We start from the raw sequence: 27091 nt of genomic DNA, 5'->3' as shown, positions 1-27091 counted from the left end.
CCATTTTGTCTAGGCCAGAAAGGGCAAATTAAGCAAAAGAAACACAAAACCGTAATTAAAACATAGACATGGCTAATATAATGTTATTCCCTCGCTAATACCCATATGTGTGTGTATTTATCTAGCGAAAGCAGCACTCAAGCGGTTTATACTCACTTATTAAAGCACAAATCACAAATACATCACCAAAGCAACGTATATCATGCAATATTCTAATTTCTCTACTATTAGTATGCGTACATAATTTAGTTTACATATTAATTCGGCCATGCAAATGCAAATCTCACGTGTAATTCATTTATTAACAAGGTTGGTAATGTTTTTCACTCCAAACAATTAATATGTTTATAATTAATTAATTATTCTAATTAGTATAACATGCAAAATGGGGAGGGTATACAAAATTTTGCATTACCCGCTCCCGGAATCCCCCCTTTGGTGATTCTATCACCACACCTATCAAAAATATTTGTTATTTTTCCTTTACGGAAATTTTTGAAATGTGTTCTTGCTCTTATTCATAATTCAGTTTCCCCTAATTCTTCTCTTTTTGCTGTTTTATACATATTCTCCTTCCACTCCTCCAATTCTATCTCTTCAAACTCTCTTTCCTGTTCCTTGTCTTTTCTTTTCAATTTTTCTCTTTTTAATCTTTTCTTAATTTTCTTATTTTTACAACAAATGCAACCTAATCTTATTACTAATATTATTGAAATTACACATGTTAGTGGAAACAATATTTTACCTATGAATGTACTACCTATCTTAACTAAGAAGTTTTTAATAGCTGATATCTTCTTCCCAATTCTTTCCCAAACACTTTCAACCTCCAGTGGTACAATTTCATCATGCAATTCTGTAATATTTTTCATGTAAATCTTCAGATCTTTACTTTCATCTGGAATGTAAGTGCAACAATGTTGAACTTTCAGCATTCCACAGACTCCACCCTCTTTTGCTAAAAGTATATCAAGGGCAAGTCGATTTTGCATCACCATAGCACGCATGGCAACCATTTCAGTATTTACCAATAAAAATCCTCCAGCGGTGCTTGTTGACAAGCGATCCACTACTGTTGATAATTTTCTAATTTTGTTTGCATTCAGAGATATTCCCACTGCTGGTATCAATGCTCCAAAAATGTCTCCTACAATTTCTGTCCAAGATTCTCTCTTACTACGTACTAAATGGTTACTTAAACTATGTACACCATCTTCTCCTCTATCCATATGGAAGATTTTTGGAAATACCAGGCCTACATAACATGTGCCATACCAATGGTCTGGCAAACGATAATATGCCCTGTTCCCACAGATAAAATATAGTCCAAGGAAAACTGGATCTCTTCCACCTTTAAATCCCCATCCACCCATGATTCGGTATGTATCATGGCACTCACTATTACCTAAAAAGTAATTATCATATACAGTTTGATTCCTTCTTATACAAAATTTTCCTTTCTGAGGCCAGTCTAGAGCCATAGTTGGACTAGATTCTCCCTTCAACAAGTGTTTTTCCATTTCTACATCCCATACTGTTTTCTCCACCCTTCCTTCAGATGCCTTTCTTTGCATTTTCAGTCTCCTTTCTTCAACCATGTCTAAAAATGTATTTTCCTCTTTCTGCAAACTGCAAGTCGAATTGTTTCTAAATATAGATTCTAATGTTAGTTCTTTAGTTTCTAAGAAAAATTCACCTAATACTTTAGCAGGTTTCACCCTATTTAATTGATTAATTGCAGGTACTTGTGCGAAAATGTTATCTACATCTGAAAAATAATATTCTAACTTTCCTGTTTGATAAAACAAACTAGCTATTACACTACATGTTATTCCATATGTTACTGGAAGGTGATGATAAGTCACTCCTTCTGAAACAGAAGCAGGTAACTGCATGCAGACGTAGCAGTCCCTTACATCCATTGTCTTTACATATTCATACAATAACTTTGAAAACACATTGTTAGAAAAATCTATTATAGACCTATCTTTATGTAAATAATTTTTATCTATTACAGTCAGCACTACCTTTGAGATTTTCCCTACACTAGTTTTATTTTCACTATGTCCTTCTAATGTATGTATAGTAACCTTAAAAGAAATTAAAAGAGCAAGTATGCTCCATAGAAGCATTAGTAATCCTGTACAACAACAACACGTTTTACACCATCTTCTCATGAAGGTACATTTAGCTTTACTACTTTCTATGTTAGCCATCTCTGCTAAAATGGACCGTGTCTTTTGACTTAACCTCTTCTACTTCACAACTAGTTTTCTAACCCCAAGCTCTAAGCACCAACTCGGTTCTACTATTTTCTATCTCTTAACTTATTTTTATTATTTCTTCATCAGCAGCTTTCTGAATCTATTCAGTTCGGCATCTCATCATCCTTTGCCTTTTTCTCGTAATCCGGATACAGAATTTCCTGAACTTCCACTTATTCTTCTCCAATGTCAGACAAGAGAACTCTCAGGATTTCGGATTCTTCCTCTTCTTTAACCACTTTCAGTACAGCCTCCTCTGGATTTCCTTGACTATCTGCCTCTTGTTTTCTTTCAGGCAGAGCCACATACGTCCATTCCGGTGACTTATACTTCTGGTTAGGTTTCCTTGTTCTTCTGCTTTCTCTAGTCACACTTATTTCTTCTTCCTTTGATTTTTCCTGACTCGTCACTTCATTCACCTGTTCAGCTCTTGGTGAATTTACTCGTGTTAGCCGATATCTCAATTTCTTTATTTTATTTGGCCACACATCGTCTTTTGCAACTCTTTTCAACTTACTTCCTTTGTCATTCTTTTCATTTCTCCAAGCTCTCTTCCTTAGAACTCGACCTTCAGGTATTTCATTTTCGCTTTCTTCAGATTCTGTCTCAAATTGCTTTTTCTTTTCAACAATCTCCTTTTCCACCACTTCTTTTGATTTTCCTACTTCTGTCCCTCCTCGAGTCTCCGACACACAATCTTCCTGCTGACTACTTGTCCCTTCACCTAACTGGATGTTGCAGTTTCCTACACCTCCTCGGGGATCTTCCGCAGAAATCTGTCCCTCCCTCTCTGTATCTGTCCCTTGTTCACTTAAACTGGTTATTTCAGGTGGAATTTTTCTCAGTCTTTCATCTGGTACTTCTTTCTCACTTATTCCTTGTATTGTGTCTTCATTGTCTTTTTCTCTGATCTTTTTATATTCTTTCCTGGAACCTTGCTTTCCTTGTTCGTTTTCAGAATCTGAACTGGTATCAGAGATCTGTAGTCTCCTTCTCAGAGAGTTACTTCTAGGGACGAGTGTTAGACTTGGTTCTGTTTCCCCCCTTTCAGAGTTTTCTCCTACCTTTGTTTCTCCGTCATCTGACTCAGTACTTGATTCCGATTCATCAAAATATTATTTTTCTGTGCTGTCCACTGGATTTGGAATTCTCAGAGTATGACTCGCATGGATCGAATTTTTCAGTCCAGCACACTTTACAGCTGTGGTCGTGGTCAGAATGACTTGTCTTGGCTTTCCCCACCTCAAGACCAAACAGTTTCTTCTCCTGTGGACCTTTATCCTTACCCAGTTTCCTGGACTTAGATCATGAGCTGGCTTCTTTTCAAGGGTGGTGGCATCTGCTCCAACCTGATGAAACACAGAATGAACTGCGTCAGCCAGGCTTTTACAGTATTCCAACACCATGTGATTAGTTATAGTCATCAGCTTGTTGACTGGTATGAACACATGTCTCATGGCGCGTCCCATGATGATTTCATGGGGTTTACCATATTGTTCTGTCTGGAATTGATCTAATAGTCATGAGTACCAGAGGCAAGACATCAGGCCATTTCATACCTTTGGCCAAACACATTTTACCTATTCTATTTTTGATAGTACCATTCATTTGCTCAACCACACCAGAAGCTTCTGGTCGGTAGGCACAATGTAGTTTCTGCTGTACATTCAATGCTTCACAAATCAATTTTATGATCTCATTGTGGAAGTGTCCTCCTCGGTCTGATTCAATTGTCACTGGGAACCCAAATCTAGGGATGAATTCTATCAAAAGCAGCTTTGCCACTGTCATCCCATCATTTTGTCTAATGGGAAATGCTTCCACCCACCTAGAGAATAGGCAGACAATCACCAAAACATACCTCAATCTGTTACAGGGAGGCATTTCAATAAAATCTACCTGCATTCTGGCAAAAGGCCCTCCTTCTCGGCCTATAGTTCCTAGACTTACTACTGTCTGTCTCCCAGGATTGTATTGCTGACATATTAGGCATCTTTGACAAAGACTCTCTGCTACAAGTCTGAACTTTGCATTGTACCAGGTGTGCTTAAATGACCTGATCATGGCTTCTCTCCCTATGTGTCCTTGGCCATGATACATCCGTGCCATGGTAGACATCATGCTATCAGGCATAACTGGTCTTCCATCTCGATAAACCCACACCTGATCTTTTTCCCTTGGGGCACAACCTGCTTTTATCCACTGCTTCATTTCCTCATCTCCTGCTTCTTCCTGCAATTGTCTCACTTCTTCCCATGTTCCCACAATGTTAGTAAACATCAAAGAGCAAGAAAATGTTTCTTTTTCCTTAGCCCGATTGATAGAATTCAGATTTCGTGCGCAATATTTTGCCATGCCGTTTGCATACCTGTTCCCTTAGAGACATAGTCACCACCGTGACTATGAGCAGCACATTTCACAACAGCCAATTGTCTAGGCAGCTGTATCGCCTCAAGCAATTTTCCAACCACTTCAGCACTCTTAATAGGAGTTCCACTTGAGGTTAGGAAACCTCTTTGTCGCCATAGTTGGCCAAAGTCGTGGACAACCCCAAAGCCATACCGGCTGTCAGTTATCACAGTCACTCTCAATCTTTTCCCAATCTTACATGCGCTAGTTAGGGCTACTAGTTCTGCTACTTGGGCTGATTTTACTCCTTTTAGATAGGATGCTTCCAGTACTGCTGCGACTGTGCATACTGCATATGCTGCACTCAGCACTCCTTCATCTGTTCTCAAACATGACCCATCAACAAACATCACAAAATCACTCTCTGGCAAAGGTACATCTTTTATATCTGGTCGTCGTTTTGTGCAAAAATCAAGTACATCCAAACAATCATGATCTGCTTCATCTCTGACTTCCACATTCTCAGCATCAGGCAATAATGTTACAGGATTCACATTCAGACACCTCACAAGACTCACATTAGTTCCACCTAATATGACCTTTTCATATTTAGTCAGCCGACTATGTGTCATATGCTGAGTACGACTCCTTGTTAAAAGAATCGCCACATCATGAGGTACAAACACTTTCAAAGGATATCCCATCACGATTCCTTCACTCTGCTCCAAACTTCGACATGTTGCAGCTACTGCTTTCAGACACCCAGGTTAAGCTACAGCTACTGGATCAAGCATTGATTAAAAATATGCAATTGGTCTTCCCATTTTTCCATGCTTCTGTATTAACACAGAGTGCACATCCATTTCTCTCACTGCAATACAATTCAAACTCCTTCTCATAGTCAGGCATACCTAATGCAAGTGCTTCACACAATCCATCTCTCAATCGTTTGAATGCTGCCAATTCTTTCTTGTTCAAATCAATGGGATCTTTTACATCACTTCTTGTCAGCCGTACCAAAGGTTTTGCAATCAAAGAGAAATTGCTGATCCACTGACGACAATATCCTACCATTCCCAGAAACATTCTCACCTCTCTTTGAGTCATGGGAGCTCTCATTCCTTTTATAATTCTGATTCTGTCTATCATTATTTTCCTCAATCCTTTTTCAATGTTATGTCCTAAATACTGTACTTCCTTTTTGCAAAACTGTAATTTTGATGGTGACTCCTTCAGTCCTCCATCTGCCAAATGATTTAGCAATGCTATAGTGTCTACCTCACAGGCTTCAGGTGTTTTCGATGCTACCAGAAGGTCATCATTGTATTGAACTACCACTGAATTTTCGGGGATTTCTAGACTTTCCAAAGACTTCTTCAATAGCTGACTAAATATCGAGGGGCTTTCTGTATACCCCTGTGGGATTCGGCACCATGCCAAGATACGATCACCAAAACGAAATGCAAAAATTTGCTGACTGTCATGGTGCAATGGGATAGAAAAGAAAGCATGGCTTAGATCAATCACTGTGTACCATTCTGCATCATGGGGAATCTGATATAAAATCACTGATAGATTTGGTACAATTGGACAACATGACACAACAATTTTATTTACTTTTCTCAAATCCTGTACTATCCTGAATTTCCCATTGGGCTTTTTCAGTCCCAATATGGGTGAATTGCATGAATTGCTCATTATTTCTCTCAGAATTCCTTTCTTAATCATCTTTTCTATTATAGGAGGTACTCCTTCAATTATTTCAGGTGTCAATTTATATTGAGGGACATTTGGATAGCGTATTCCTTCCTTTACTGTTATTTTTATCAGATCTACATTTTTCATTAGTCCTACATCTTCTCCAGTGAAATCCCAAACTTCTGCTTTCACAGATTGTTTCATCTCTTTGGGTAATTCGTCAGGGTTGAATACAGCATAGGTTTCAACAGCTTCATTTTCTCTATTGGCTATTGTCATTTTATACAGTACATCATCATCTGGTGTTTCAAATGCTATTCCATCTGGAGTACAAAATATGGTGCAATTCATTTTGCACAGCAGGTCTCTACCTAGTAAATTCACAGGACTAGTATCACACACAACAAAGCGGTGCATTTCCGAACATTTCCCTATGCTAACTTTCACTGGTTCTGTAAGGTAAGTTTTAATCTGTCTGTTGGACACACCAACTACTTGGACCGTTTCATCCGAGAGAGGAAGATTCTTAAAGTCAGCTGATCTAACAGTTGATCGAGTAGCACCAGTATCAACTAGGAAAGTGATATTTTCATCATTAACCTTCCCATCCACAAATGGTCCTGTCTGGTCTACTTCTAGAGTTGCGCCAAGTACGCACTCTTCTTCCTCCCTTCGGCACGTCAATAATTTTCTTCTGTGTCGCTTTCATCGCGTTGCAGCCAATACTGCGAGACAGCGCTAGCGCGTGGCAGCTTATTTACCTGTTCTTCATCGTAGAATCCCGATTCATTACTATACTTCTGTGTTTTTCTGCTCTGTGGAAAAGGCAGTTTTGGCACCTGATTCTGTGGTGTACCAACCTGCTGATGTTGCTGCAGTTGACCACTCACCTCACTCTGCACCTGTGGATTAAATGAGGGATTTCCATGATTAGTACTTGGGGGAAATTTACACTCGGATTTCTAATGCCCTATCCTACCGCAATTATGGCATGGGAACTTCTTTTTAGCTTCTTCTATATTAAAATTCCCTTTTCCTTTTCCAGGACCGAATTTCTGTCTTGTTCCTGTATTATTTGACTGTTCTACTAATTGTGCTTCCTGCCTCTCTGCTACCTTTACCTGTGCCCACTTAGCCTTTTCTTTTAATTTTCGCTGTTTTGCTTCAATCTCATCACTAAAATATTTAGCATGTCTCAGCACTTCATCTATTTTCTTATTTTGCCAATCACAGTATGTTGCTTTATCATTTCAGTAATTTCTGGACGTAGACCATATACAAACCTGTATACAAAATGACTCAGATCCTTTTCACTCAGATTCTCATCTCCACTAAACTGTTTAAAGGCTAGTAGCAGCCTTTCATAATAGGCGTGTACTGACTCCTTACTTTCCTGATGTGTTCGGTCAATTTTTACCCAGTCTGTCTCTTTAGGAGGTACCTTATTTTTCAGGAATGCAATAACTTGTTCATATTTATTCATTACCTCAGGGTCTGGAGCCCCTGTTTTCGGATCTCTAGGGTATTCTTGAGTTGGCCAGTTAATAATAAGCTTACACTCTGTCCATAAATCTGCTGGTACTATTATGTCAAATAGACTATTCAGATCAATCCATAATACTTTAGACAGTTTCACAAATCTATCTACCTGCCTGTACCACTCGACAGGTTTTTCACGCAGTCGAGGGAAATCATTTGTAAAAGACAAAATGTCCTGTCTTGTCCATGGGACATGTACGTATCCTCCTCCCGGAATCTAGGTCATAGGGCATTCTGTTATTACCTTTTCCCTTTCCCTTACAGGAAATGCTGCAATTGTTTTATCTGAGGCATCATCACGTTTCCGGTACCACCTGCTTTTCCATTTTCCACATCGCCCCATTTTCTTAACAAGAAAATTATATCCTTAATCTGACTTATTCGTCCTGTGGTGTTCAAATTTTCAATATCGTTCTCAGTGAAATCAATTCGATAGGGTTTTTGCAAGGCTTTTACTTTTTTAATGTCTATTACCATTTCATTTGCTACTTCTTCTAACCTTTCATGTAGGTTTTTTCTCTCCACGTCACACTTTTGCACAGAAATAATAATTCCTCATCTTGGTAAGTTTTTAATTTCTCTGTGGGGATAGTTTCTACTATTAATTCTTCTAATACCATTCGTAACTTGGCCACATCTATTGATTGGGATTCATTGTCTTTTCTCTGCAGGCTTCTTAGCCATTCACTCAATTCTTCTGCGGATGGTCCCACTGAGTTTTCTATGCTACCCTGTTCTGGATTCCTTTGTGGTTCTAATAATGATTCTACTATCTTCTACCTTTTTCTGGACAAATCTGACTTATGAAGGGATTATTCGAAACATGTGGTTCGATCATACTCATTGTCTGCCTCCATGAATTCTCATTCTGGCTCAGTTTTGGCTGTTCAATTTGTTTATGGCTCTTATAAGGAACTGTCAGGCAATGTTCATTATCTTTTTGTTTATCGAATATGGCCATTACTGGACCTATTGTTACTGGAACAGTTACCGCTTCAAAGTTTTTAGTCGGTTCTCTTATTTTCTCTGGTAATTCTAAGGTTGTTTTCTCTAATTCTGCTGAGTTTTCGCCACCTGTTCTATTCTCTGGTGTCTTTTCTACCTCTATAATGGGGTTACTCTTCTCTAAATCAGGTGAGATTGGTTTGGTCTTAATAATTCGTAAGGTTTCTCTCATTGGGGCACTTGGTGTTAACATTTCTGGTTCTGATCGATACGGTGGTGGATTTTTATAAAACATGTCATCAAGCACATCATCCTCAGATTCATTCACTCCATATCCTCTCGATTCTACATTATGTCTCTTCTCGGTACACTTTTGTCCTTCATGCTCTCCTGCAGTTTTTACTGGAAACAAACCTTCAGTCATACTAGCATTCCGCCACCTTCTCATCCGATCGTCATGATTTTCATGTCCGTACTGTCAACCGAACATGTACCTATATTTTACACCTTTCCTCTGTCTTTCTCGATCATGCATCTCCTCTTCCCAATCTGTCAATGCCTCAAATTGCGTCGGTCTAGGTCTTGGTTCTAAAGTCATCATTTTTTCTCTCAAATTTCTCTGAACTGCCAAATTAAATGAACCATGTTCTGGGAAAGCCAGGACTCCGTCGTCCTTTGTATACCTAACCCAGTTATCTAACCAGTTATAAGTATGATATCCATATTTCGCAACCATAAAGTATGGGGAGTTTTCGGTGGAGGAAGTAACTGTCCTTACCTTGTCACAATCGGTTTGTCCTTCTTAAACCACCTCTTAATTCTGCTAAACCAAGACCTTTTCTCCTTTTCCGGTGGATCGTAATACATTTTCCTGTCTTCTGTGTGTCGCTAGTCTCTCCTTACAACTGTACCCTTTTCTGTCCAATCGCAGCGCGACTCACACTAACGCACCAATCAGGAGCGTCTACGTTACCTTGTAATTCTCCTATCCTTAGCGCGGCGTACACCAATGAACCAATCAGGAGCGTCTACGCCTCCAGACCATTGGCCAATCCCAGCGCGGTCTTTCTGACGTCAACAGTCACTGCTCCGGCTCCTGCTTCTACTGACCCCTCCTTTACAAAAAAATTCTCGGTAAGTTTCTCAAACCTTTCAAATTTACAAATCTGTTAGTAACTACATAAAAACACCACCATTGTCCACTTCGCTAACCAAAGAATAGCAAAAAGACCTTTCCCACAAGAATTCTGTCTTTCCCCAGAGCAGGGCTTACCTCTGCCCTACTACAGAATTGTTACTTCCGTTGATAAAGTAGCACATCCCACTACTTTACCCTTCTAACAAGCATTAGCTAATCGCTTCTGTAGAATTAAGACACCAAGTTTGAGACCCAATGCTCCTGAGAAATAAAACCAGAGTTTCGCAATTAACCGGAATGCCTTTTCATTCACACACTTTCACACGGGAATAATGTAGAACAATCGCACAGAATTCTGTCTTTCCCGAGAACAGCGAATGGTCTGTCCTGCTACAGAATTATAACACTCATTAACATAGCAGTGCTTCCCTCTACTCTGTCCTTCTAGCAAGCTCAGAGAACACCTGCTACCTTTTCAGTGATAGGCTTTATCAGAGTACCTTCTGGCCTCCTGGTACCTAAGACCAAAATTTCACAGGTAACCCTTGCTATCAAACACACGTCTTTCATACAGAAAAATGTCTCTAATGGCAACACACGACGATGCTACCTAATCGAACCCAGACAATGCATCGTACGACTTCACTCATCACACGTTTCTCCCGTGTACCTACGGGCAACAACAATTCCGTCATTCCCGAGAACAGCGCTTACCTCTGCCCTACTACGGAACCGTTACAAACTTCTGACTTCCTACATCCCAGAAGCCGTGCAAACAACATAAAACTCGACGTAACTCAACATTGAGTGTTAGTACATAAACCAATATCAATAATCTATAATCAATAAGCTATATTACAAGCAATAATCACCAACCAAAACAATAAAAAACCATCATACTGCTACCAGAAAAACTGATGCAGCGTGGAATATCAAATTCCTCCTACGTCACAGACCAGATACCCTTGTCCGCAAATTCCCTCAAAGGCATTCATTGGTGGGGCCCATAACACCAATACTATATGGTTTAATGATTTTCACTTTACATACTTAACAAAACACTCTTCTTTGAATAATCAACACAACACATTTGTCAATTAATCATATATTCTTTATCTAAGAAATTTTGCTAAATCGTTAGAAATAACCATTAGCGTAGCAGCACATCATATTTACCTAATATGGCTAAATGTCGTCCTCTAAGTCAGTAGGGGTCACGGAAATAACTTTAATCAGCAATATTAGGCCGAAATTCAGTCTCTCAAAGATTCAGGATAACAGCTGTCCAGCAGTGTCATCATCCTCTCCGTCAGCATAACGTCAGGAAATCGAGTTCGTCAGAGAAGAGTGAGCCTTTTTTGTTCAATTCCCTACCTACTTTTATAATGAAAATGATGTCAAAAACTATCAAGATCAAGGTTTAGAAAGTCCGGATTGGTCGACTTGGGGTCACGAGGAAAGGTTCTCAGGGTGTCAAACTAATGAACTCATCACTCTAGCAGATTCCGGTTTTTAAAATTGTCCATTGTCCTTTCTCCTGGCAAAGTTCCCGGAGAGACCTTGAAGGGTACATGTTCTCCCGGGGTCAGGTCCAGGCTACTGCTGCTGGCGGTGACGCATGCGCACTTCACCCCGAACTTCAAGTTGTCAGGGCAGTCACGTTCAACGTCTCGTTCAGCCATTTTGTCTAGGCCAGAAAGGGCAATTTAAGCAAAAGAAACACAAAACCGTAATTAAAACATAGAAATGGCTAATATAATGTTATTCCCTCGCTAATATCCATATGTGTGTGTATTTATCTAGCGAAAGCAACACTCAAGCGGTTTATACTCACTTATTATAGCACAAATCACAAATACATCACCAAAGCAACGTATATCATGCAATATTCTAATTTCTCTACTATTAGTATGCGTACATAATTTAGTTTACATATTAATTCGGCCATGCAAATGCAAATCCCACGTGTAATTCATTTATTAATAAGGTTGGTTAATGTTTTTCACTCCAAACAATTAATATGATTATAATTAATTAATTATTCTAATTAGTATAACATGCAAATGGGGAGGGTATACAAAATTTAGCATTACCCGCTCCAGCACAGACAACAGTTATGGAGTTTAAAAAAGGTTAGCAGGCACCGTAGAAAACAATATATAGAAGGAAATAAGTTAAGATGCTACATGAGGTAAAACAATCAACCAGAGGAAAATCTTAAAATGCGGTAGTGCCAGTTGACTGTCATTTTGACCAAGCCTTATGGGTAGGTGTTTCCGGATTTCATTATCCATTAGTCAGTTATGAGTTTTTGAAGATGTTTGATTATGTGGGAGTTGATGGATCGACTTTGAAGCTGAGCTCTTAGGATTTTTACGAATTTCCCGCACCTTGATATGGATATTGTATCAGGGTAGGAGAAAAATATCGCAGAGGCCTCCAGGCACATAGGCGCCCCCTTCAACAGGAAAATTGGTTTCGGTAAGGCTCTCCTTGCAGCATCTAGAGATGGACAGCAGCACACGAGGTGTACTAATTATTTCTGCTTGAAGTTACATGGCCTGCATGCCCCATCGTTACCCAGATCGGCTCATGTTGGGTTGAAATCTGCTACCCGTGACCTCAGCAGGCGCATGTTCATGATGTCTTTGCGCCCTCAGCTATTGATGGTCTCTGAGAGGTAGGACTGAGGTCTGCTGACCAAGTAGGAGGAGTTTCAGAGCACTAAAATCTCTGATGATTTTAGAGAGGCAAAATCTTGCTCAAATGAGGCCGAGTGTACCTGTCTATTGATTACCTTATTCCAGGCCAGGTAAGGGATGGAGTCAAGAGATTATGCTGGAACTTCGATAAGCAAATATTTAAGTGGCTCCTGTAGATGCCTGTGCCATGGGCTACCTGGGCTCTCAAATTATGCTCTCAGACAGGCCTTAAGTGGCTTTTTTGGTGCTTTGTGTATCTGCAAGTAATACTTCAGGATGTCTAATTTGCAGGTTAGCTTCTAAATCGGTAGGCTGAATTCCAGTCGGATTCTAGATCTGCGAAGGTGCCTTGGCCAATTAAATATTTTCTTGTAACCTGAGCTCTGTGCATTCTCCAGGCTGATGGAGCAGGCGTTAGGAAAGGCCTGGTGACCGTACTGTAGTGCTGGGCAAAGGGATGTCTTTATGGCTTTAAGAAATGGGACCGCGGAAGGGATGTTTAGCTACTTGTTAAGGTAGACTAGACTGTAAATTATATCTGTGGATTTCTTTTTTATTGAGCCTTTAAAGATAGAGGGCTGGGAGAACTCAGGAAACCAAAGCCCTAGGTAGTTATATTTCGGAGTTGTGTTGATGGTCTTGATCCCCATGTGACATGAAAGTAGTTTCTTGTTTTTATAGCACCCAAAGATTACTATCTTGGTTTTGTCCTGATTGATCGTGAGGAAGTTCCTTTCATTGTACATATGTAAACTGTTCAGTGCTCACTGCAGGCCCAGGTTAGTGTGGTCCATTATTAGAAGGTCATCGGAGTATTGAACAATGTGTAGAGTCAAGTGGCCTAGTCGGGGAGGGACCTGACTCCAGTTCACCAAAGCTTTTCCCGACTATGCTGTATATAGATTAAAAAGCTTGAGGTGGGTATTTACCCCCCACAACTAATACTCCAATTTCTTACACCAAATATTTCCCACTTCTTGGAAAGGTCATCATACATTATTAATGATTTTGTAAATTTTATATAAACTACCTAAAGCCACAAATTGGGTGTGATTGTGATGGATTATTTATGTAGCTGTGGATTCTGGAATTAATGAAAACAATCATAATAAGGAATTGCTTGCCTAATAATGTTTAGTTTCACTCAGTTCACCAGCCCTGCCATACTAAGGGTTCCTCCATCCAATTGAAGGATGAGGCAACATTGGTGTTTCCGTCAGCAGTGCATCAGCTGATACAGACCATGAAAACCTAAACCTGATAACACTTTCTCCACCTTCCGCCTTATAAGTGTGATACACAGTCTCAACTGTCACTGGTGTTACCTGGCGGGACCGACTGCAACAAGTAGTATGGTGCTCCTGGGGAGGGGGCCCTCCCAGCATGGAGAAAACGTCCTCCTTATCAGCACCATCAAATTGTTTGCTTTTTTAAGAACAAACTCAAGTTTGAACCATAAACATGTCACCTGCTTGGCAAACTGTTCAGGCTTCTGTGTAACCTCCTCAGGGATGGCTGCAGTGAAGGCTTAACGATCTCCAGCAAGGTGGAGTGTGTTGGGTTGTTCTTCACCATGGAAGCACAGGCATTAGCCTACACTGAGCCAGCGGGCTGGTGTACTACTCAGCAGTGTCTCATTGATAGACTCTGTGTCATTTTGTACTCAGTAATAATGCAGTTGAAACCCACATCTTAATTTGGAATATGAAAAAAATACATTCCCTGCAATAATGATATCTTTTTTTGCACTAGGTTCTCCATTTAACCCCAGAGATCTCTTCGGGGCTGCCACCACCAACATTATCGTCTCTGTTATGTTTGGAAACCGCTATGATTACAAGGACTCAGAGCTCCTCTCTCTGACTCACATGATAAATGACTGCTTTCATGAAATGAGCACCTTCTGGGGACAGGTAAATAATGCTTCTCCTAATCTTCGATAATAATCTACATTGTAACTGGATACATAAAGTATTTCCAGTTTAGCAGCACAAATAGTCGTATGCACAGGATTACCATAGGGAAACAAACATGGAGGCAGTGTTCAGACACTTGTGCCAGGAAGCATTATGAAGGAATGAATAATAATGTTACAGTTCTGAGTTTTTCACACCCTCTTATAGGTTACATAAAATACTTAGCTGCCATGAGCAGTCGCTATTTCATGAGGTGTGAGCTGACAACCCTTTGTCGTCTATTAGGCAGTAGTGTTGGGTACATTTATTAAAGATAAAATGTTAGCATAGCAAGTTGTTCATTTAATTTGCTAATGCTAACGGGCGGCTGAAGTTACATTGGGGCCTATTACGATGGCGGGCGGACAACCGTACCGGGAAACGGGACTGACCGCCATAGGTGCGGCGGTCCCGCCATGGAAATTAGGATGCCACCGCCACCGTGGTGGTGGCATCCCACATATATTGCATTGTGGCAGGCGGTGCTGTAAGCAGCGCCCGCCACAATGCAATATATACATTTCGTGCATTTGCATACACAACGTGGGAGGCACGGCGCAGTGCCTGCCACTGTGTGCATGCAAATGGAGGGGGTACCATGGGTACCCCCCAAGTGCACCCCCAACCCCTGGGGGCCCGCAACAGGCCCCCGAAAGCAAACTCCACCTGGATTTCCATGCGGGGTCTCCGCCATGGAAAGCCCTGCACCGCCGCCCATCCTGATATGGATGGCAGTGTCTAGCAGACACCGCCACCATATAGAAGCCCTTTTCCACCCGGTCACCAGTCTGACCGGCGGAAAACCGGCGGACGGTCTTTCCGTCCGCCGGGGTCCCCCTGCCATCGTAATGTGGCGGGGGGAAACAGTAGGCAGGTGGTGGGAATTGGCGGGCGGATCGCCACTGCCATATGGGCGGTGGCGATCTGCCCGCCTACCTAATCGACCCCATAGTTATTTTGGCCTTTTGCGAACTGGAGGTTTCCAGTATGATACATAAGAGGTGGTGTACATATAAAATCACACTTGTCCTTATCCAGAAAACCTCTAGTTGCGCAGGCCCTAAAAAAACTACGCAACATCACAGAGGGCACATATTTTTGAAGGATTGAAGGACACGTTTTTACAACACTTTATCAGGAGGACCTCTTTTAACAACCTTTTAAAATTACCTCACACAGCTTTCCTTTCTTTGTCTCCTTCATCTAGTTACTCACAGGGTAAATCTATATGAGCTAAGTACTTTTTTTTTTTAGTGTTGGAAACTACTTTATTGTGTAGTTAATTAAAACCACTACAATTTATCATAATATTCTCAATTTTAATTAATTTTGATATGGAAATCCGACGGAGGTCCTCAAAAATGCACAAATAGATGAAAATAAAAGATACTTTTAGCACAGTACAAAATTCTTCCATATTCAACCATCAAATAATACAATGTACAAAAGTAGCATTACAAATTTAAATTATCTAATAAATAACCAGAAATGTTTTAAAAAATTGATATATCTTAAAACAAACCATTTTATTTGGAGGAGGCAAAACAAATTAACGCACCTCCTGGGCAGAATGAATATTGCATTTGACAAATACAGGTCTTAAAAACATATGCCTGGCCTTTTGTAACTTCATACAAACAAATAACACGATTAAAATCATGAATTTGCGAGTGGCACATTTCACAGATTCTCGCCTCACTGGGAATTTTGTCCCATATACCAGTAACTTCTCTTAAAGGCAATACATTAATTCTTAATAAAAGAATTAAGCTTCTAATTCCATATGGAAGGTTCCAGGTTAAATAAAGCTGTGGACTATTCGCCAAAGCACTCCCACAAACCACCTCATTGCGTGACTTGGTCTTACTTAAATCAGTGTCTCTTGCCAAGCTGATAGAGGATGCAAATTTCTTTATAAACAGCTTTAGTGCAGTTTTTGGCATGGGGGAGTCAATATTCAAGGTAAGACCAAATAAGGCATTTTCTTGTAAAAAGGACCTAAAAAATGTTGAATGTTCTCTAAGTTTATCAAAGATTTCTGTTCTCAGGGCAGCCTTAAGAGTGCCCTCCTCCCCCCAGCACAGAGAATTATCCCATCTCAAAACCGCAGCCCAGGATAAAATGTATGAAGAAACTAAACCAAATTCCAGACGGAAATCATGTATGGCAGCCTGAGAATTTAAATTACAAATTTGACGAAGGATTCGGTCTTCAGCCTTATCAAAAGAAGGCCTGTATTTCATATCCAATACCTCTGCAGCGTATGTTAATGGGGAGGGAATTTTTACCTTAAAATCTGACAAAACATGACTAAAATGGCATTTCCCACAAGGTTGATAAAATCTATTTAAAGCTGCTGCCTGGGAGACAGCCTTACTAACACAGTGTTTGATGTGCTCTTAATCTCGCCCTGTTTTCAAGAAAACCTTCCCCAAATATAAAGAGGAATCAATCGATTCCAGTTCTTCAGACTTCAGTGACCACTTAAAATGTCTGTTTAGTCTATGTCCTCTCTTGTGGAAGACCAACATTTTGCTTTTTAGCAATATTAATTTTCTAAAAGTGGACTTCTGCCTATCTAATTGGAACATCCAAACGTCGCTGCAGACCAATGGGCGTTAAATCAAAGACTGCAACATCATCCGGATATAATAAGGAGCCAACAGACATTATGCAAATCTTGGGGGCATCCCCCCGCACTGAATTCAAAGCGACGGGCAGATCAGATATATACAAGGAGAACAATAAAGGAGCCAACAAGCAACTCTGCTTTAGCCCATTGTTCATTTTATTCTTACGTGATAGCCCCAGCACACCTCCCATCAGGACTTGACACCCAGTATCTGTGTGTAATTCTATAATAAGGCTACGAAGGTGCTGGGATATACCAAGTTGAACGAGCTTTCTCCACAGCGTTTGACAGTCGACTTTGTCAAATGCTGTGGAGAAATCAATAAATGCCGTATAAACTAGCATACTTCGCAGGAAAACATACTTCTCTACAATAGTCTGGACAACAGCAACGTTGTCCAGAGTACCACGATTCTTTCTAAAGCCAGCTTGCTCTGGAGTTAAAATATTCTGATCATGGGCCCATTGCTGTAAATGACATAGAATACTTTTTGCGAATAACTTGCCTGAAGCATCCAACAGAGCAATCTGTCTAAAACTCGCTGGGATTGGTTTTGGACCCTTTTCATACAAAGGGACGATTATACTCCCCTTCCAGGAGGGCAGAATAATACTCGTTCAAAAGCAGTGTTTGATCAGTGGCGCTAAAAGAGATCCCCATGCAGCTGACTCCTTTTTGATTAGCACAATCGGAATTCCATCCAGCCCCTGTGCGCCGGAGGTTCATCCCCTGATGGGGGACCATATTCAAGGAGAGAATACTCCTCCATGCATATCGTTACTGGAGCTACTGAACTGTTGTTTTTACATTGTGAAGAAATATAGTCCATCCACTCTTTTTGTGGGATCGGTATAGGTAAAGCCCTCTGTCTTGAGTCACAGTATTCTGCAATCAGGTGCCAAAACTTTCTTGAATCTTTGGTCCTTGCAGCTTCTCTCAACCCAATCCATTGAGCGTCAAACTCCCTTCTCCTTTCGCTAAACTTACAGCGGCTTCTTATTCGCTTGAGGAGATTGATTTCCTGCTGTTGACCTATTGAAAATTGAATATATTGATTTCGAAAGAGACGAATAATTTCCTGGTTTAACAGTTTCAATTATGACATGCCCCGTTTAACAGATGGGGACCAACAGATATAGAGCTTAAGTTCTGTATCTCTTCCATTTGGGCCTCAAAGTGCTGTATAATATTCACATGTGCACAGCCCTCCTGTTCTACAAGCGCTTTCTTCACTATTAAACTCACTTCAGGGATATTTTTGAACATCCAGAAAGAGCGTCCATATGCTTTATTATAGACCACCATGCCCTGGCCCGATTTTCCTGGGTCCAGTGCAGGAAGAGCAAAAAGCATTGTCATACCTATTGTACTGTGATCACTCCATACAGACAGAAGGACAAATAAGTTTTCACAAGCCCCAAACATTTGATAAAACACGACTACATAGTCTAAAAGACTGTGAGTGTGACGGGAGTGAAAAGTAAATTGGGCTATTTCATCAGTGTGCACTCTAACATTTAAAGTAACAAGATCTGTACTTCTAATACTATCCAACAGGGAGAAGCCCCATTTATCTGTTTTTATTTTTTCTGGTAGAAGAATCTCAGGGATCTGCCAAGTTTCCTCCTTATTAGTATTCGCATGAATCTCTAAAGCAGAGTTGGAAATTTTGGCATTTAAGTCTCCCACTATTACCACTAAAGGACATTCTTCCCTGATGGCTATATCATGAGTATATAAGAAAAGGATACTCAATAGATGGTCAATGTTTCTCCCAGGCAGGATATAAAGATTTGCCACGAGGAAAAACGTGGGTCTACCAAGGTCTCCCAAACCAGCCAACTTCAGACATATGCAAAAATTTGAGGGATGGTGGAATACCGTTTGGTTCCAATTAATCGAGTTCTTAAGCAAAATGGAGACCCCCCCACTAGCATGACAAAACAAAATAACCATGACAATCAAAATCCTTGCAAGACCAGGTTTCCTGCAGACTGATAATTAGGGGATTCACAGTTTTCAAATAGTTCAATTTTGACTCGTTATGACCCAAGCCAGCCATATTCCAAGATAAAAGTAACCCACCCAGGCTACCTCAAAGGCCTGTTTTTTTCTGCTACCGGACAGGTATTATTCAATGCTCTTGCAACCCGGCTCCACTGGGCCAGTTCTTCTTCTAAATCCATAGCCTGGGAAACAGCTACCATATCAGACACCAAATTTATTAATTGGCCCCTTCTATCCAGAGAAACCACAATATTTTTGGTGTTACTCAATGAATAGTCAAAATCAGGGCCCATCGCATCTAGCGCCACCAAATTGACGGCCCTAGGACCTGTCAGACACTGCTTTGGAAAAGACATAGAGGGATATTCCTCATATTCGGGAACAGATGTTATATCAAGTCCTTGTTTCAGGAAATGCTCGCAATTCTGCATAACCAAGCTGCCAATGATCAGAGAACTAAAAGTAACTCTAGAATAGGAGAAGGTCTCCTGTAAATTAAACTTCACATTTAAGATGTCCCTACGAGATATCAACCTTAATGGCTCTATTTCTGAGAATAGACGTAGAATGGATCCTTGATTTACCGGATGCGATTCATTGTCAAAAAACAAGGTAAAATCGACAATGGAAGATAAAGCTCTCTGCGCCGCACTGAATTTCTTTGAAGCGTCCCTTGGGGGAATTCACAGTGGGACTTTATCACCACAGCTGACAACATTTAGGCCGTCAATGGGCTGAATGGTCAAGTACGGCGCCTTGGTAGTAATTGGGATCTCTAAACTTCTAGTAGGCAAAGATGTATTCCCTGTTAGAGCTCTATTCCACCCAACCTGCTTTGTACTCCCTGTTTGGTACCCCTCCTCCAGATTCTCATCTACCCTAGCCCCAGGAACCCCAGGCCAAGTCTGGAGCATAGGAACCCCACCTCTCGTTTGTAGTTCCCTTTCAGAATGCTCAACCGGCTTGTTAGTCACAGTAGTTTGAAATACTAGAGTGGGCTGCAACATCGAATTTGGCAAGGATTCTCCTGTTCTAGAGACCCCCACTCCCCCAGCAGATGACATGCACTCTCTGTGGGGCTCCTTAGGAACACCCTCATCAGACAGGGGTTTCGGGTCTCTCTCCTTCTTTGACACTTGAGTATCACTCTGGCTTCTGAGGATCCATGAAAAATGAAACTTTGACGCTTTCCGTTAAGAAAAACGCCTCAGCTTTTTATATTTCTTTTTCTTATTTTCCCCCTTAAGATTTATTGCTTTCAACCCTCCCTTCTCAGGCGGATTTGAGCGACAAGCCTGGGAGGTAGAGGGAGTTAGGACCGTCCGCTCCCTCTTTCCCCTACCCAATTGTTTTTTGGAACCCCTAATTTTTTCAGTACCTCTGATACCCCCTTTTTTACCAATATTGAACAGAGGGAAAGGTTTTATTATAGGCTTTTCCGACAGGGGTCCCACTACGTCCTACCCAAATAGGGTACTTAAGCATAACTCTTCTTTTTCAAGATTCATATGGGTTCAATAGGGGGCGACATTTGAAGAGGTATTCCCACTTGAACAGAGACATCTCTAAATTCTCTCAAGGGGACGGAAGGTGAAAGCCTGTCATTTACCAATTCTTCCGTTTGGGTATGTATCGTAGACATGGAATAGATAAAATCAAGCTTAGTTACGTTTTGCACTTCAAACAACATTACAGAGATCATTTCCAATTTACAGAGCTTAATACAGATCTCTCCAGTAAAGACAAAATAGAATATACATTTTTTTCAATGCAAACGAGATATTCTGAAGGCACTACATCCCTCTCATTTCCCGACCGGTTGTGTACAGTGTAAAAATACATCAGAGGCAGACTCCAAAGAAGTACCACTCAAATGACTTGTGCTACAATACAAGAGAGGCAAAGAGAAACACCTAGGAGAGGAACTTACAATTGGAATGTTATGACCCCTAAGACCACTCATCGGATAATCATTCTTATGAGGGTCTTCCCAGCCCCTTGTATGGGTTTCTATGTCAATGTTTGGGAGATTAAAATCTTCCCCTAAGTTTAACCTTTCACATACAATTGACTTCTCAACCACAAAAGGAGCATCATCTGAAATACCGTCAGGGCCACCCTCCCGCTTGTTCGCTTACAAATATCCCCCTGTGCAGATGAAACAGGTGGTAGGACAACAGACCCACAGTCAGGCTTTGGTCCATCCAAAGGGATATATTGTTGACTCTGTAGATTGGCTGGAGGGTCTGCGCACAATTTTGTACATGAAAAGACTTCAGACGTGACAGATACCACAACAGACATACAATCTGGCATCGACCTGGCTGGGGAGGGCTGTTGCTGGCTCTGATGGACATTGCGAGAAACAATATCCAAATTTGCATATGAAGGAGCGACAGATTGCCCACTTTGATCATCCTCATCGGCTTCAGCTTCCTTCTTCTGTCCACATGCCCCTTCCCGGGAATGATTAACATCCCCCGCAGGAGTGCAAGCATCTCCCAATGACTCCCCAACAAAGAGGGGAGAAGACGTTGTTAAGTGGCAATGCAAGAACTGTCCATTCTGAAACACTGTTACCACTTCAGGTGCAATCCGGGGCACCTTGCAAAAAAAACCTGTAATAACTGGGTGGGATTTGTAACATACATGCTGCAGTTGCCTAGTGCCACTCTAGGATCTCTTTAGTTTATGTGACCGACTTGGAGATGTAGAGAGCACACGCCCAAGCGTAGTTTTTTGAAGTAATTTTGCTCACAAGGAGTGCACTCTTATCAGGACTTACTGCAACCCAGACCCCTCTCAATTACAGTTACAGAAGTACTAAAAAAAATTAATGATTCAAGGAGCCACTCCTCATGACTCCCAGTTCCTCATGGCTCCTAACAGCTATCAGCTATCAGCTATCAGCTCACAGTTCGCTAGACTCCAAACGACTTAGGTATTTGAGAGTATACAGAAAAGACCAGTGAGTGGGGCTCTGCAGGCAGACACAGGCCACACCCAGCGCTACCAGGGCCACCTCCGCCCCTGCCTGAAGCACACTCTTCACTACCACCGTCTAACGGCGGAGCACTCACTGCACTCACCCAGGCGATGGGTCTTCGAGCTACTCCAGGCGCAACACCGGGCTTCAAATTCAGCGTCCTTAGGGTCCTCAAGCCAGGCAGATAGAAACAGACACCCACTTTCGGCTAGCTTCGCAGTTATAGCAATTATAGCTTCAGCAGCCCAATACCGCCACCGTTGACAGAAGGTGACAGTTGGAAGAAGCTGTGGGAGAAACCGCAATAGCCCAGCCGTCACCATTACCACCGCGATGTTTCCAGAGCATAGAGCAGGCTGTAATGTCCGTCGCGCGATGTAGCGTTCTAGACTACAGCGCGGCCGGGGTGCGTTAGCGCTGACGCATGACGTCAGACGCTAGCAAGTATTTAATAAAGAGGCGTGGCCTCGGACGATAGTCGGAGCCGTGTGTGTAAACCAGATCACCGGCTCCTGTGTTGATTTAGCGCGAGCGCGCTAGTATGGTAATGAGCGCGAATAGAAACGCCACACTGGCAACGAGGGAGTGTTTCTGAACCCTGCCTGCAGAGCACGTGTCCCCATACAGCTGAGGGTCGGCCCCCCCCATGGTTGTGGCCAGAGCTGGTTAATTCCTCCCTGGAGGCCCCGCTGAGGCTGCTGGTGTTGCACATGGGACGCAGGTGAGAGCCCCATCCCTGTGGCCCCTGGACCATGGTCCCACGACTGCTGGGTGGCAGGGACGGCACAGTGATTAGCCACCCGATGCCCTTCCGGTACCCCAGAGCAAGCCTTCACCCGGTTGGAGCGCCCAGGAGCCGGGGTCCCTGAAACTGGATCCCTGAGTGGCGTGACCCCATGGTGGAGAGGGTGACGGAGGGCCAAACCTGCAGCACGTAGGGCGTCGCCCGCGAATTGCGACCGACAAGTGGAGGAGAAGCGGACAGCCTCCACAGGACGCTGAGCACGTGCCAAGATGGCGTCCATTCCTACCATAGAGCCGTTCGTCATTGATGGTGCCCCGTCGTCCCTTGCCCAGCGCTAGAGGGATTGGACAGACCGCCTACAAATATACTTTGAGGGGGCAGGCATATCGAGGGAAAGACGCAGAGCCTTACTGCTCCACCTTGGAGGCAAGGACATTCACTGCATTTACAAGACCATCGTGGAGGCAACGCCAAAGACATACCTCACGCTGCTCAACGCTCTCAATGCCCACTTCGAGCCCATGGTAAACAGGGACCATGAAAGATTTATCTTTCGTCAAACCAAGCAGGAGGCCGACGAGTCTCTAGATGCATTCCATGGCAGACTGAAGGAGTTAGCCAGCACGTGTGGGTTCCGAGATGAGCAGGAAGAGATCCGAGGACAGATCATACAAGGGTGTTACTCTTCCAAGCTCCGAGTCACCATCCTCCAGGAAGACGGCAAGCCCCTGGCGGACATCCTCACGTTAGGCCATTCAAAGGAGCTGTCGCAGGCGAGGGCCTCGCACATGGAAGCAGCCCTCCATCACCCCGTAAAGACAGAACAAGTCCAGGTGGTGGAAAAGGTGGATGTGGTGCGGCCCAAGGGGAGACCAGCCGGAGGAAAGAGGCAACCGGACACGTAAAAGAAAGAGTGCGGGTATTGCGGAGGCCAGCCTCACCGCATACAAGATTGCCCAGCAAGAGGGAAAAAATGCAGCGCATGTGGATGGTTGAACCACTTCGTTGCGGTGTGCAGATCCACAAGAGTCAAGAAAGAGGCGGCACATGCGGTGCGAGAAGAGGCGGATAGCGAAGACATGGACGACGACACCGAGGAGTACCCAGTCCACTACGTATTCGCTATCAACCAGCCGCAAAGGAAGAAGCGCGGACTCCCAAAGTGTCGCATCTTAATCCACCAACAGGAAGTAAAAGCGACCATTGACACAGGGGCATCCATTGAGCTGATGGCCGCCAACGTCTATCACCAACTACGCAACAAACCCCCGCTACGAGAAGCGAAGGTTCGGGTGTTTGCATACGGCCAAAAGACGCCCATCCCACTCAGCGGGTGTTTCAAGACGGAACTGCAACACGGGGAGGTGAAGATAGGCACCACCATCTATGTCACGGAAGAAGGCAGTGGGATGCTGTTGAGCGGGCAATCGGCCGAAGAGCTGAGACTGATATCGTTTGCCATGGCGGTCCTAGAGGAGGAACTGGATACCATCATGGAGGAGTTCAGGGAAGTGTTCAACGGAATCGGGTGCCTGAAAGGGATGAGGTGTCCTTACATATTGATCCATCTGTCCAACTGGTGGCACTGAGGCACAGGCGAATTGCATTCCATCTGAGGCAAAAGGCCGAAGAGGAGCTGGAGGCTCTGGAAAAACAAGGCATCATAGAGAAGGTCAGCGGACCAACCCCATGGGTGTCCCCGATCGTCATTGCCAGGAAGCCGAAACAGCCTTGACAGGTCCGCATCTGCGTGGATATGCGCCTCCCCAATGCCGCCGTAAAAAGGGAACGACACCTGACGCCCGCCATTGATGACATCTTAGGAGAGTTGAATGGGGCCAGGTGGTTCTCAAAAATGGACCTCCGATCAGGCTACCACCAGCTGCCACTCCATCCAGACTCAAGGTACATAACCACCTTCTCCACCCATGTAGGCCTCAGACGGTATCGGCGCCTAAACTTCGGCATCTCGAGTGCCGCTGAGGTATTCCAAAATACCATTCGAGAAGTCCTCAGCGGGCTCCCCGGAGTGCTGAATGTAAGCGATGATCTACTGATCTATACGTCAACCATAGAGGAACACCATCAGAGGTTGAAGGGAGTCCTCAAGAGAATCCAGGAGTCAGGCCTGACTCTGCACCGGGAGAAATGCCAATTTTTGCAGAACAAGATTAGTTTCTTCGGATACACGTTCTCGGATCAAGGAGTGGCCCCAGACCCGGACAAGGTGAAGGACGTGCAAGAAGCCCCAGCCCCAACAAACATCTCAGAAGCAAGAAGTTTCCTGGGCATGGTAAATTTCTGCGGGCGCTTCATCCCCGATCTCTCCAACCTCACTAAACCCCTCAGGGAATTGACAAAATCTACGACCACATGGCAATGGGGCCCCGAACAAGAGCAAGCTTTTCAAGCAACGAAAGCAGCCCTTTCGCCGGACACCACCTTATCGTACTTCGACCCGGTGAAGCCCACCAATGTGGCGGTGGACGCAAGCCCCTATGGTCTGGGAGCGGTGTTGGCTCAACTGCAAAGCAATGGAGAGTGGGCCCCCATCGCCTACGCAAGCCGGTCTTTGACCGAGACAGAACAACGATACTCGCAAATTGAGCGAGAGGCCATCGCCATCCACTGGGCCTGTAGACATTTTCACGTATACGTGTATGGCCACCACTTCACGGTTGCGACTGATCACAAGCCCCTCATACCTCTCTTCCAAGGGTCAGCATCAAAACCACCACCCAGAATCGAAAAATGGATACTCCAACTTCAAGGATACGATTACCGGGTGGAGTACAAACCGGGGGCCACCAACCCGGCGGATTACCTGTCGAGGCACCCGCGGAAAGTCACCAGAGAGGAATGGGAAGAGGCAGAGGACACAGAAGAATATGTCCGGTTAGTGACGGAGCGATCACGACCCCTCCCGATGAGCCTAGCTGCAATTATCGAAGCGTCAAGAAGAGACGAATGTCTGCAAGCAGTGGCGGATGCCGTCAGGTCAAGGGATTGGAAGGCCATCCAAGAATCGCTAAACAGGAGGACACCCCAAGCCAAAATGACACTGGAATCCATCCTGAGAGTAAAGAGGGAACTGTCCATTGACGGCCAAGGATGCCTTCTACGAGGCCCCAGACTGGTCATGCCGGCCAGCCTCGCCCAGCAGGCGGTAGACCTAGCCCATAGAGGACACCAAGGAATGGTGAAGACCAAGGGCAGGCTCAGAGCCAAGGTGTAGTTCCCTGGCATGGATGCGATGGTAGAGCAGACCGTGAGAACCTGCAATTGGTGCCAAGCTGCAGGACAGCCGGACCGCCCTCACCCAGTGGTGACAGAAGAAAATCCCCAGAGGCCGTGGGAGTGTGTGAGTGCCGACTTCGGACACCTCCCAGATGGGCGTTATGCACTAGTCATCATCGATGATTTCACCAAGTATCCAGAGGTCGAAATAGTGGGGAGCCAGACAGCCGCGGAGGTGATTGCGAAGTTTGAGAAAACCATCGCTACTCATGGTATATTTGAAGTGGTCAAGACTGACAACGGACCCCCCTTCCAGGGGCAAGAGTTCGCAGAGTACCTCAGGAGTTGGGGGATCCACCATCGCAAGGTGACACCGCGCTGGCCCCAAGCCAACGGAGAGGTGGAAAGGTTTATGCGCACCCTTAATAAGACAATACGCATAGCCATGGCGGACGGATCCCCGTTGGAAAGAGCGAGCTATACTTTTCTGAGGGAGTACAGGATGACCCCCCACGTCACAACAGAGGCGGCGCCAGGAACGGCAACCATGGGCCGAATAGTGAGTGACACGCTGCCTCACCACCCGACCTGGGTCCCGGCACAGGCCAGCAACGAGAAGACTCTGGCCAATCGGACTCGCTCGAACGACCAAGCCAGCCGGCGGAGGGGAGCTAAGGAGTCAACGATCCAGATGCAAGATCAAGTGTATGTCAAGGACCGATACCCGGGAAGCAAATTCTGACTTCCTTTTGAACCACGTCCATGGACTGTCACCCGCCAAACCGGCACGATGGTGACCGCCCAGAGAGGAGCTGAAACTGTCACCCGGGATATATCCTATTTCAAGAGAGCCCATCCTGGAACACCTCCCTGTCCCGGGGTCGAGCCAGAAGG

The 27091-nt window shown here is 43.7% G+C and overlaps 1 protein-coding gene across 1 annotated transcript in view; it reads left to right on the top strand.

Moving 5' to 3' along the window:
• LOC146798097 (cytochrome P450 2G1-like) overlaps positions 1-27091 on the top strand; it is a 1186024-nt gene that overhangs the window by 648615 nt on the left and 510318 nt on the right. Inside the window, exon 5 of the mRNA XM_085625315.1 lies at positions 14388-14548. Within this exon, the coding sequence (XP_085481441.1) occupies positions 14388-14548 (161 nt within the window). The remainder of the gene's footprint in view (positions 1-14387; positions 14549-27091) is intronic.

This window comes from Triturus cristatus, chromosome 9 (assembly GCF_964204655.1).
Source record: "Triturus cristatus chromosome 9, aTriCri1.1, whole genome shotgun sequence".
NCBI lineage: Eukaryota > Metazoa > Chordata > Amphibia > Caudata > Salamandridae > Triturus > Triturus cristatus.
This window is presented reverse-complemented; position numbering and strand designations above follow the sequence as displayed.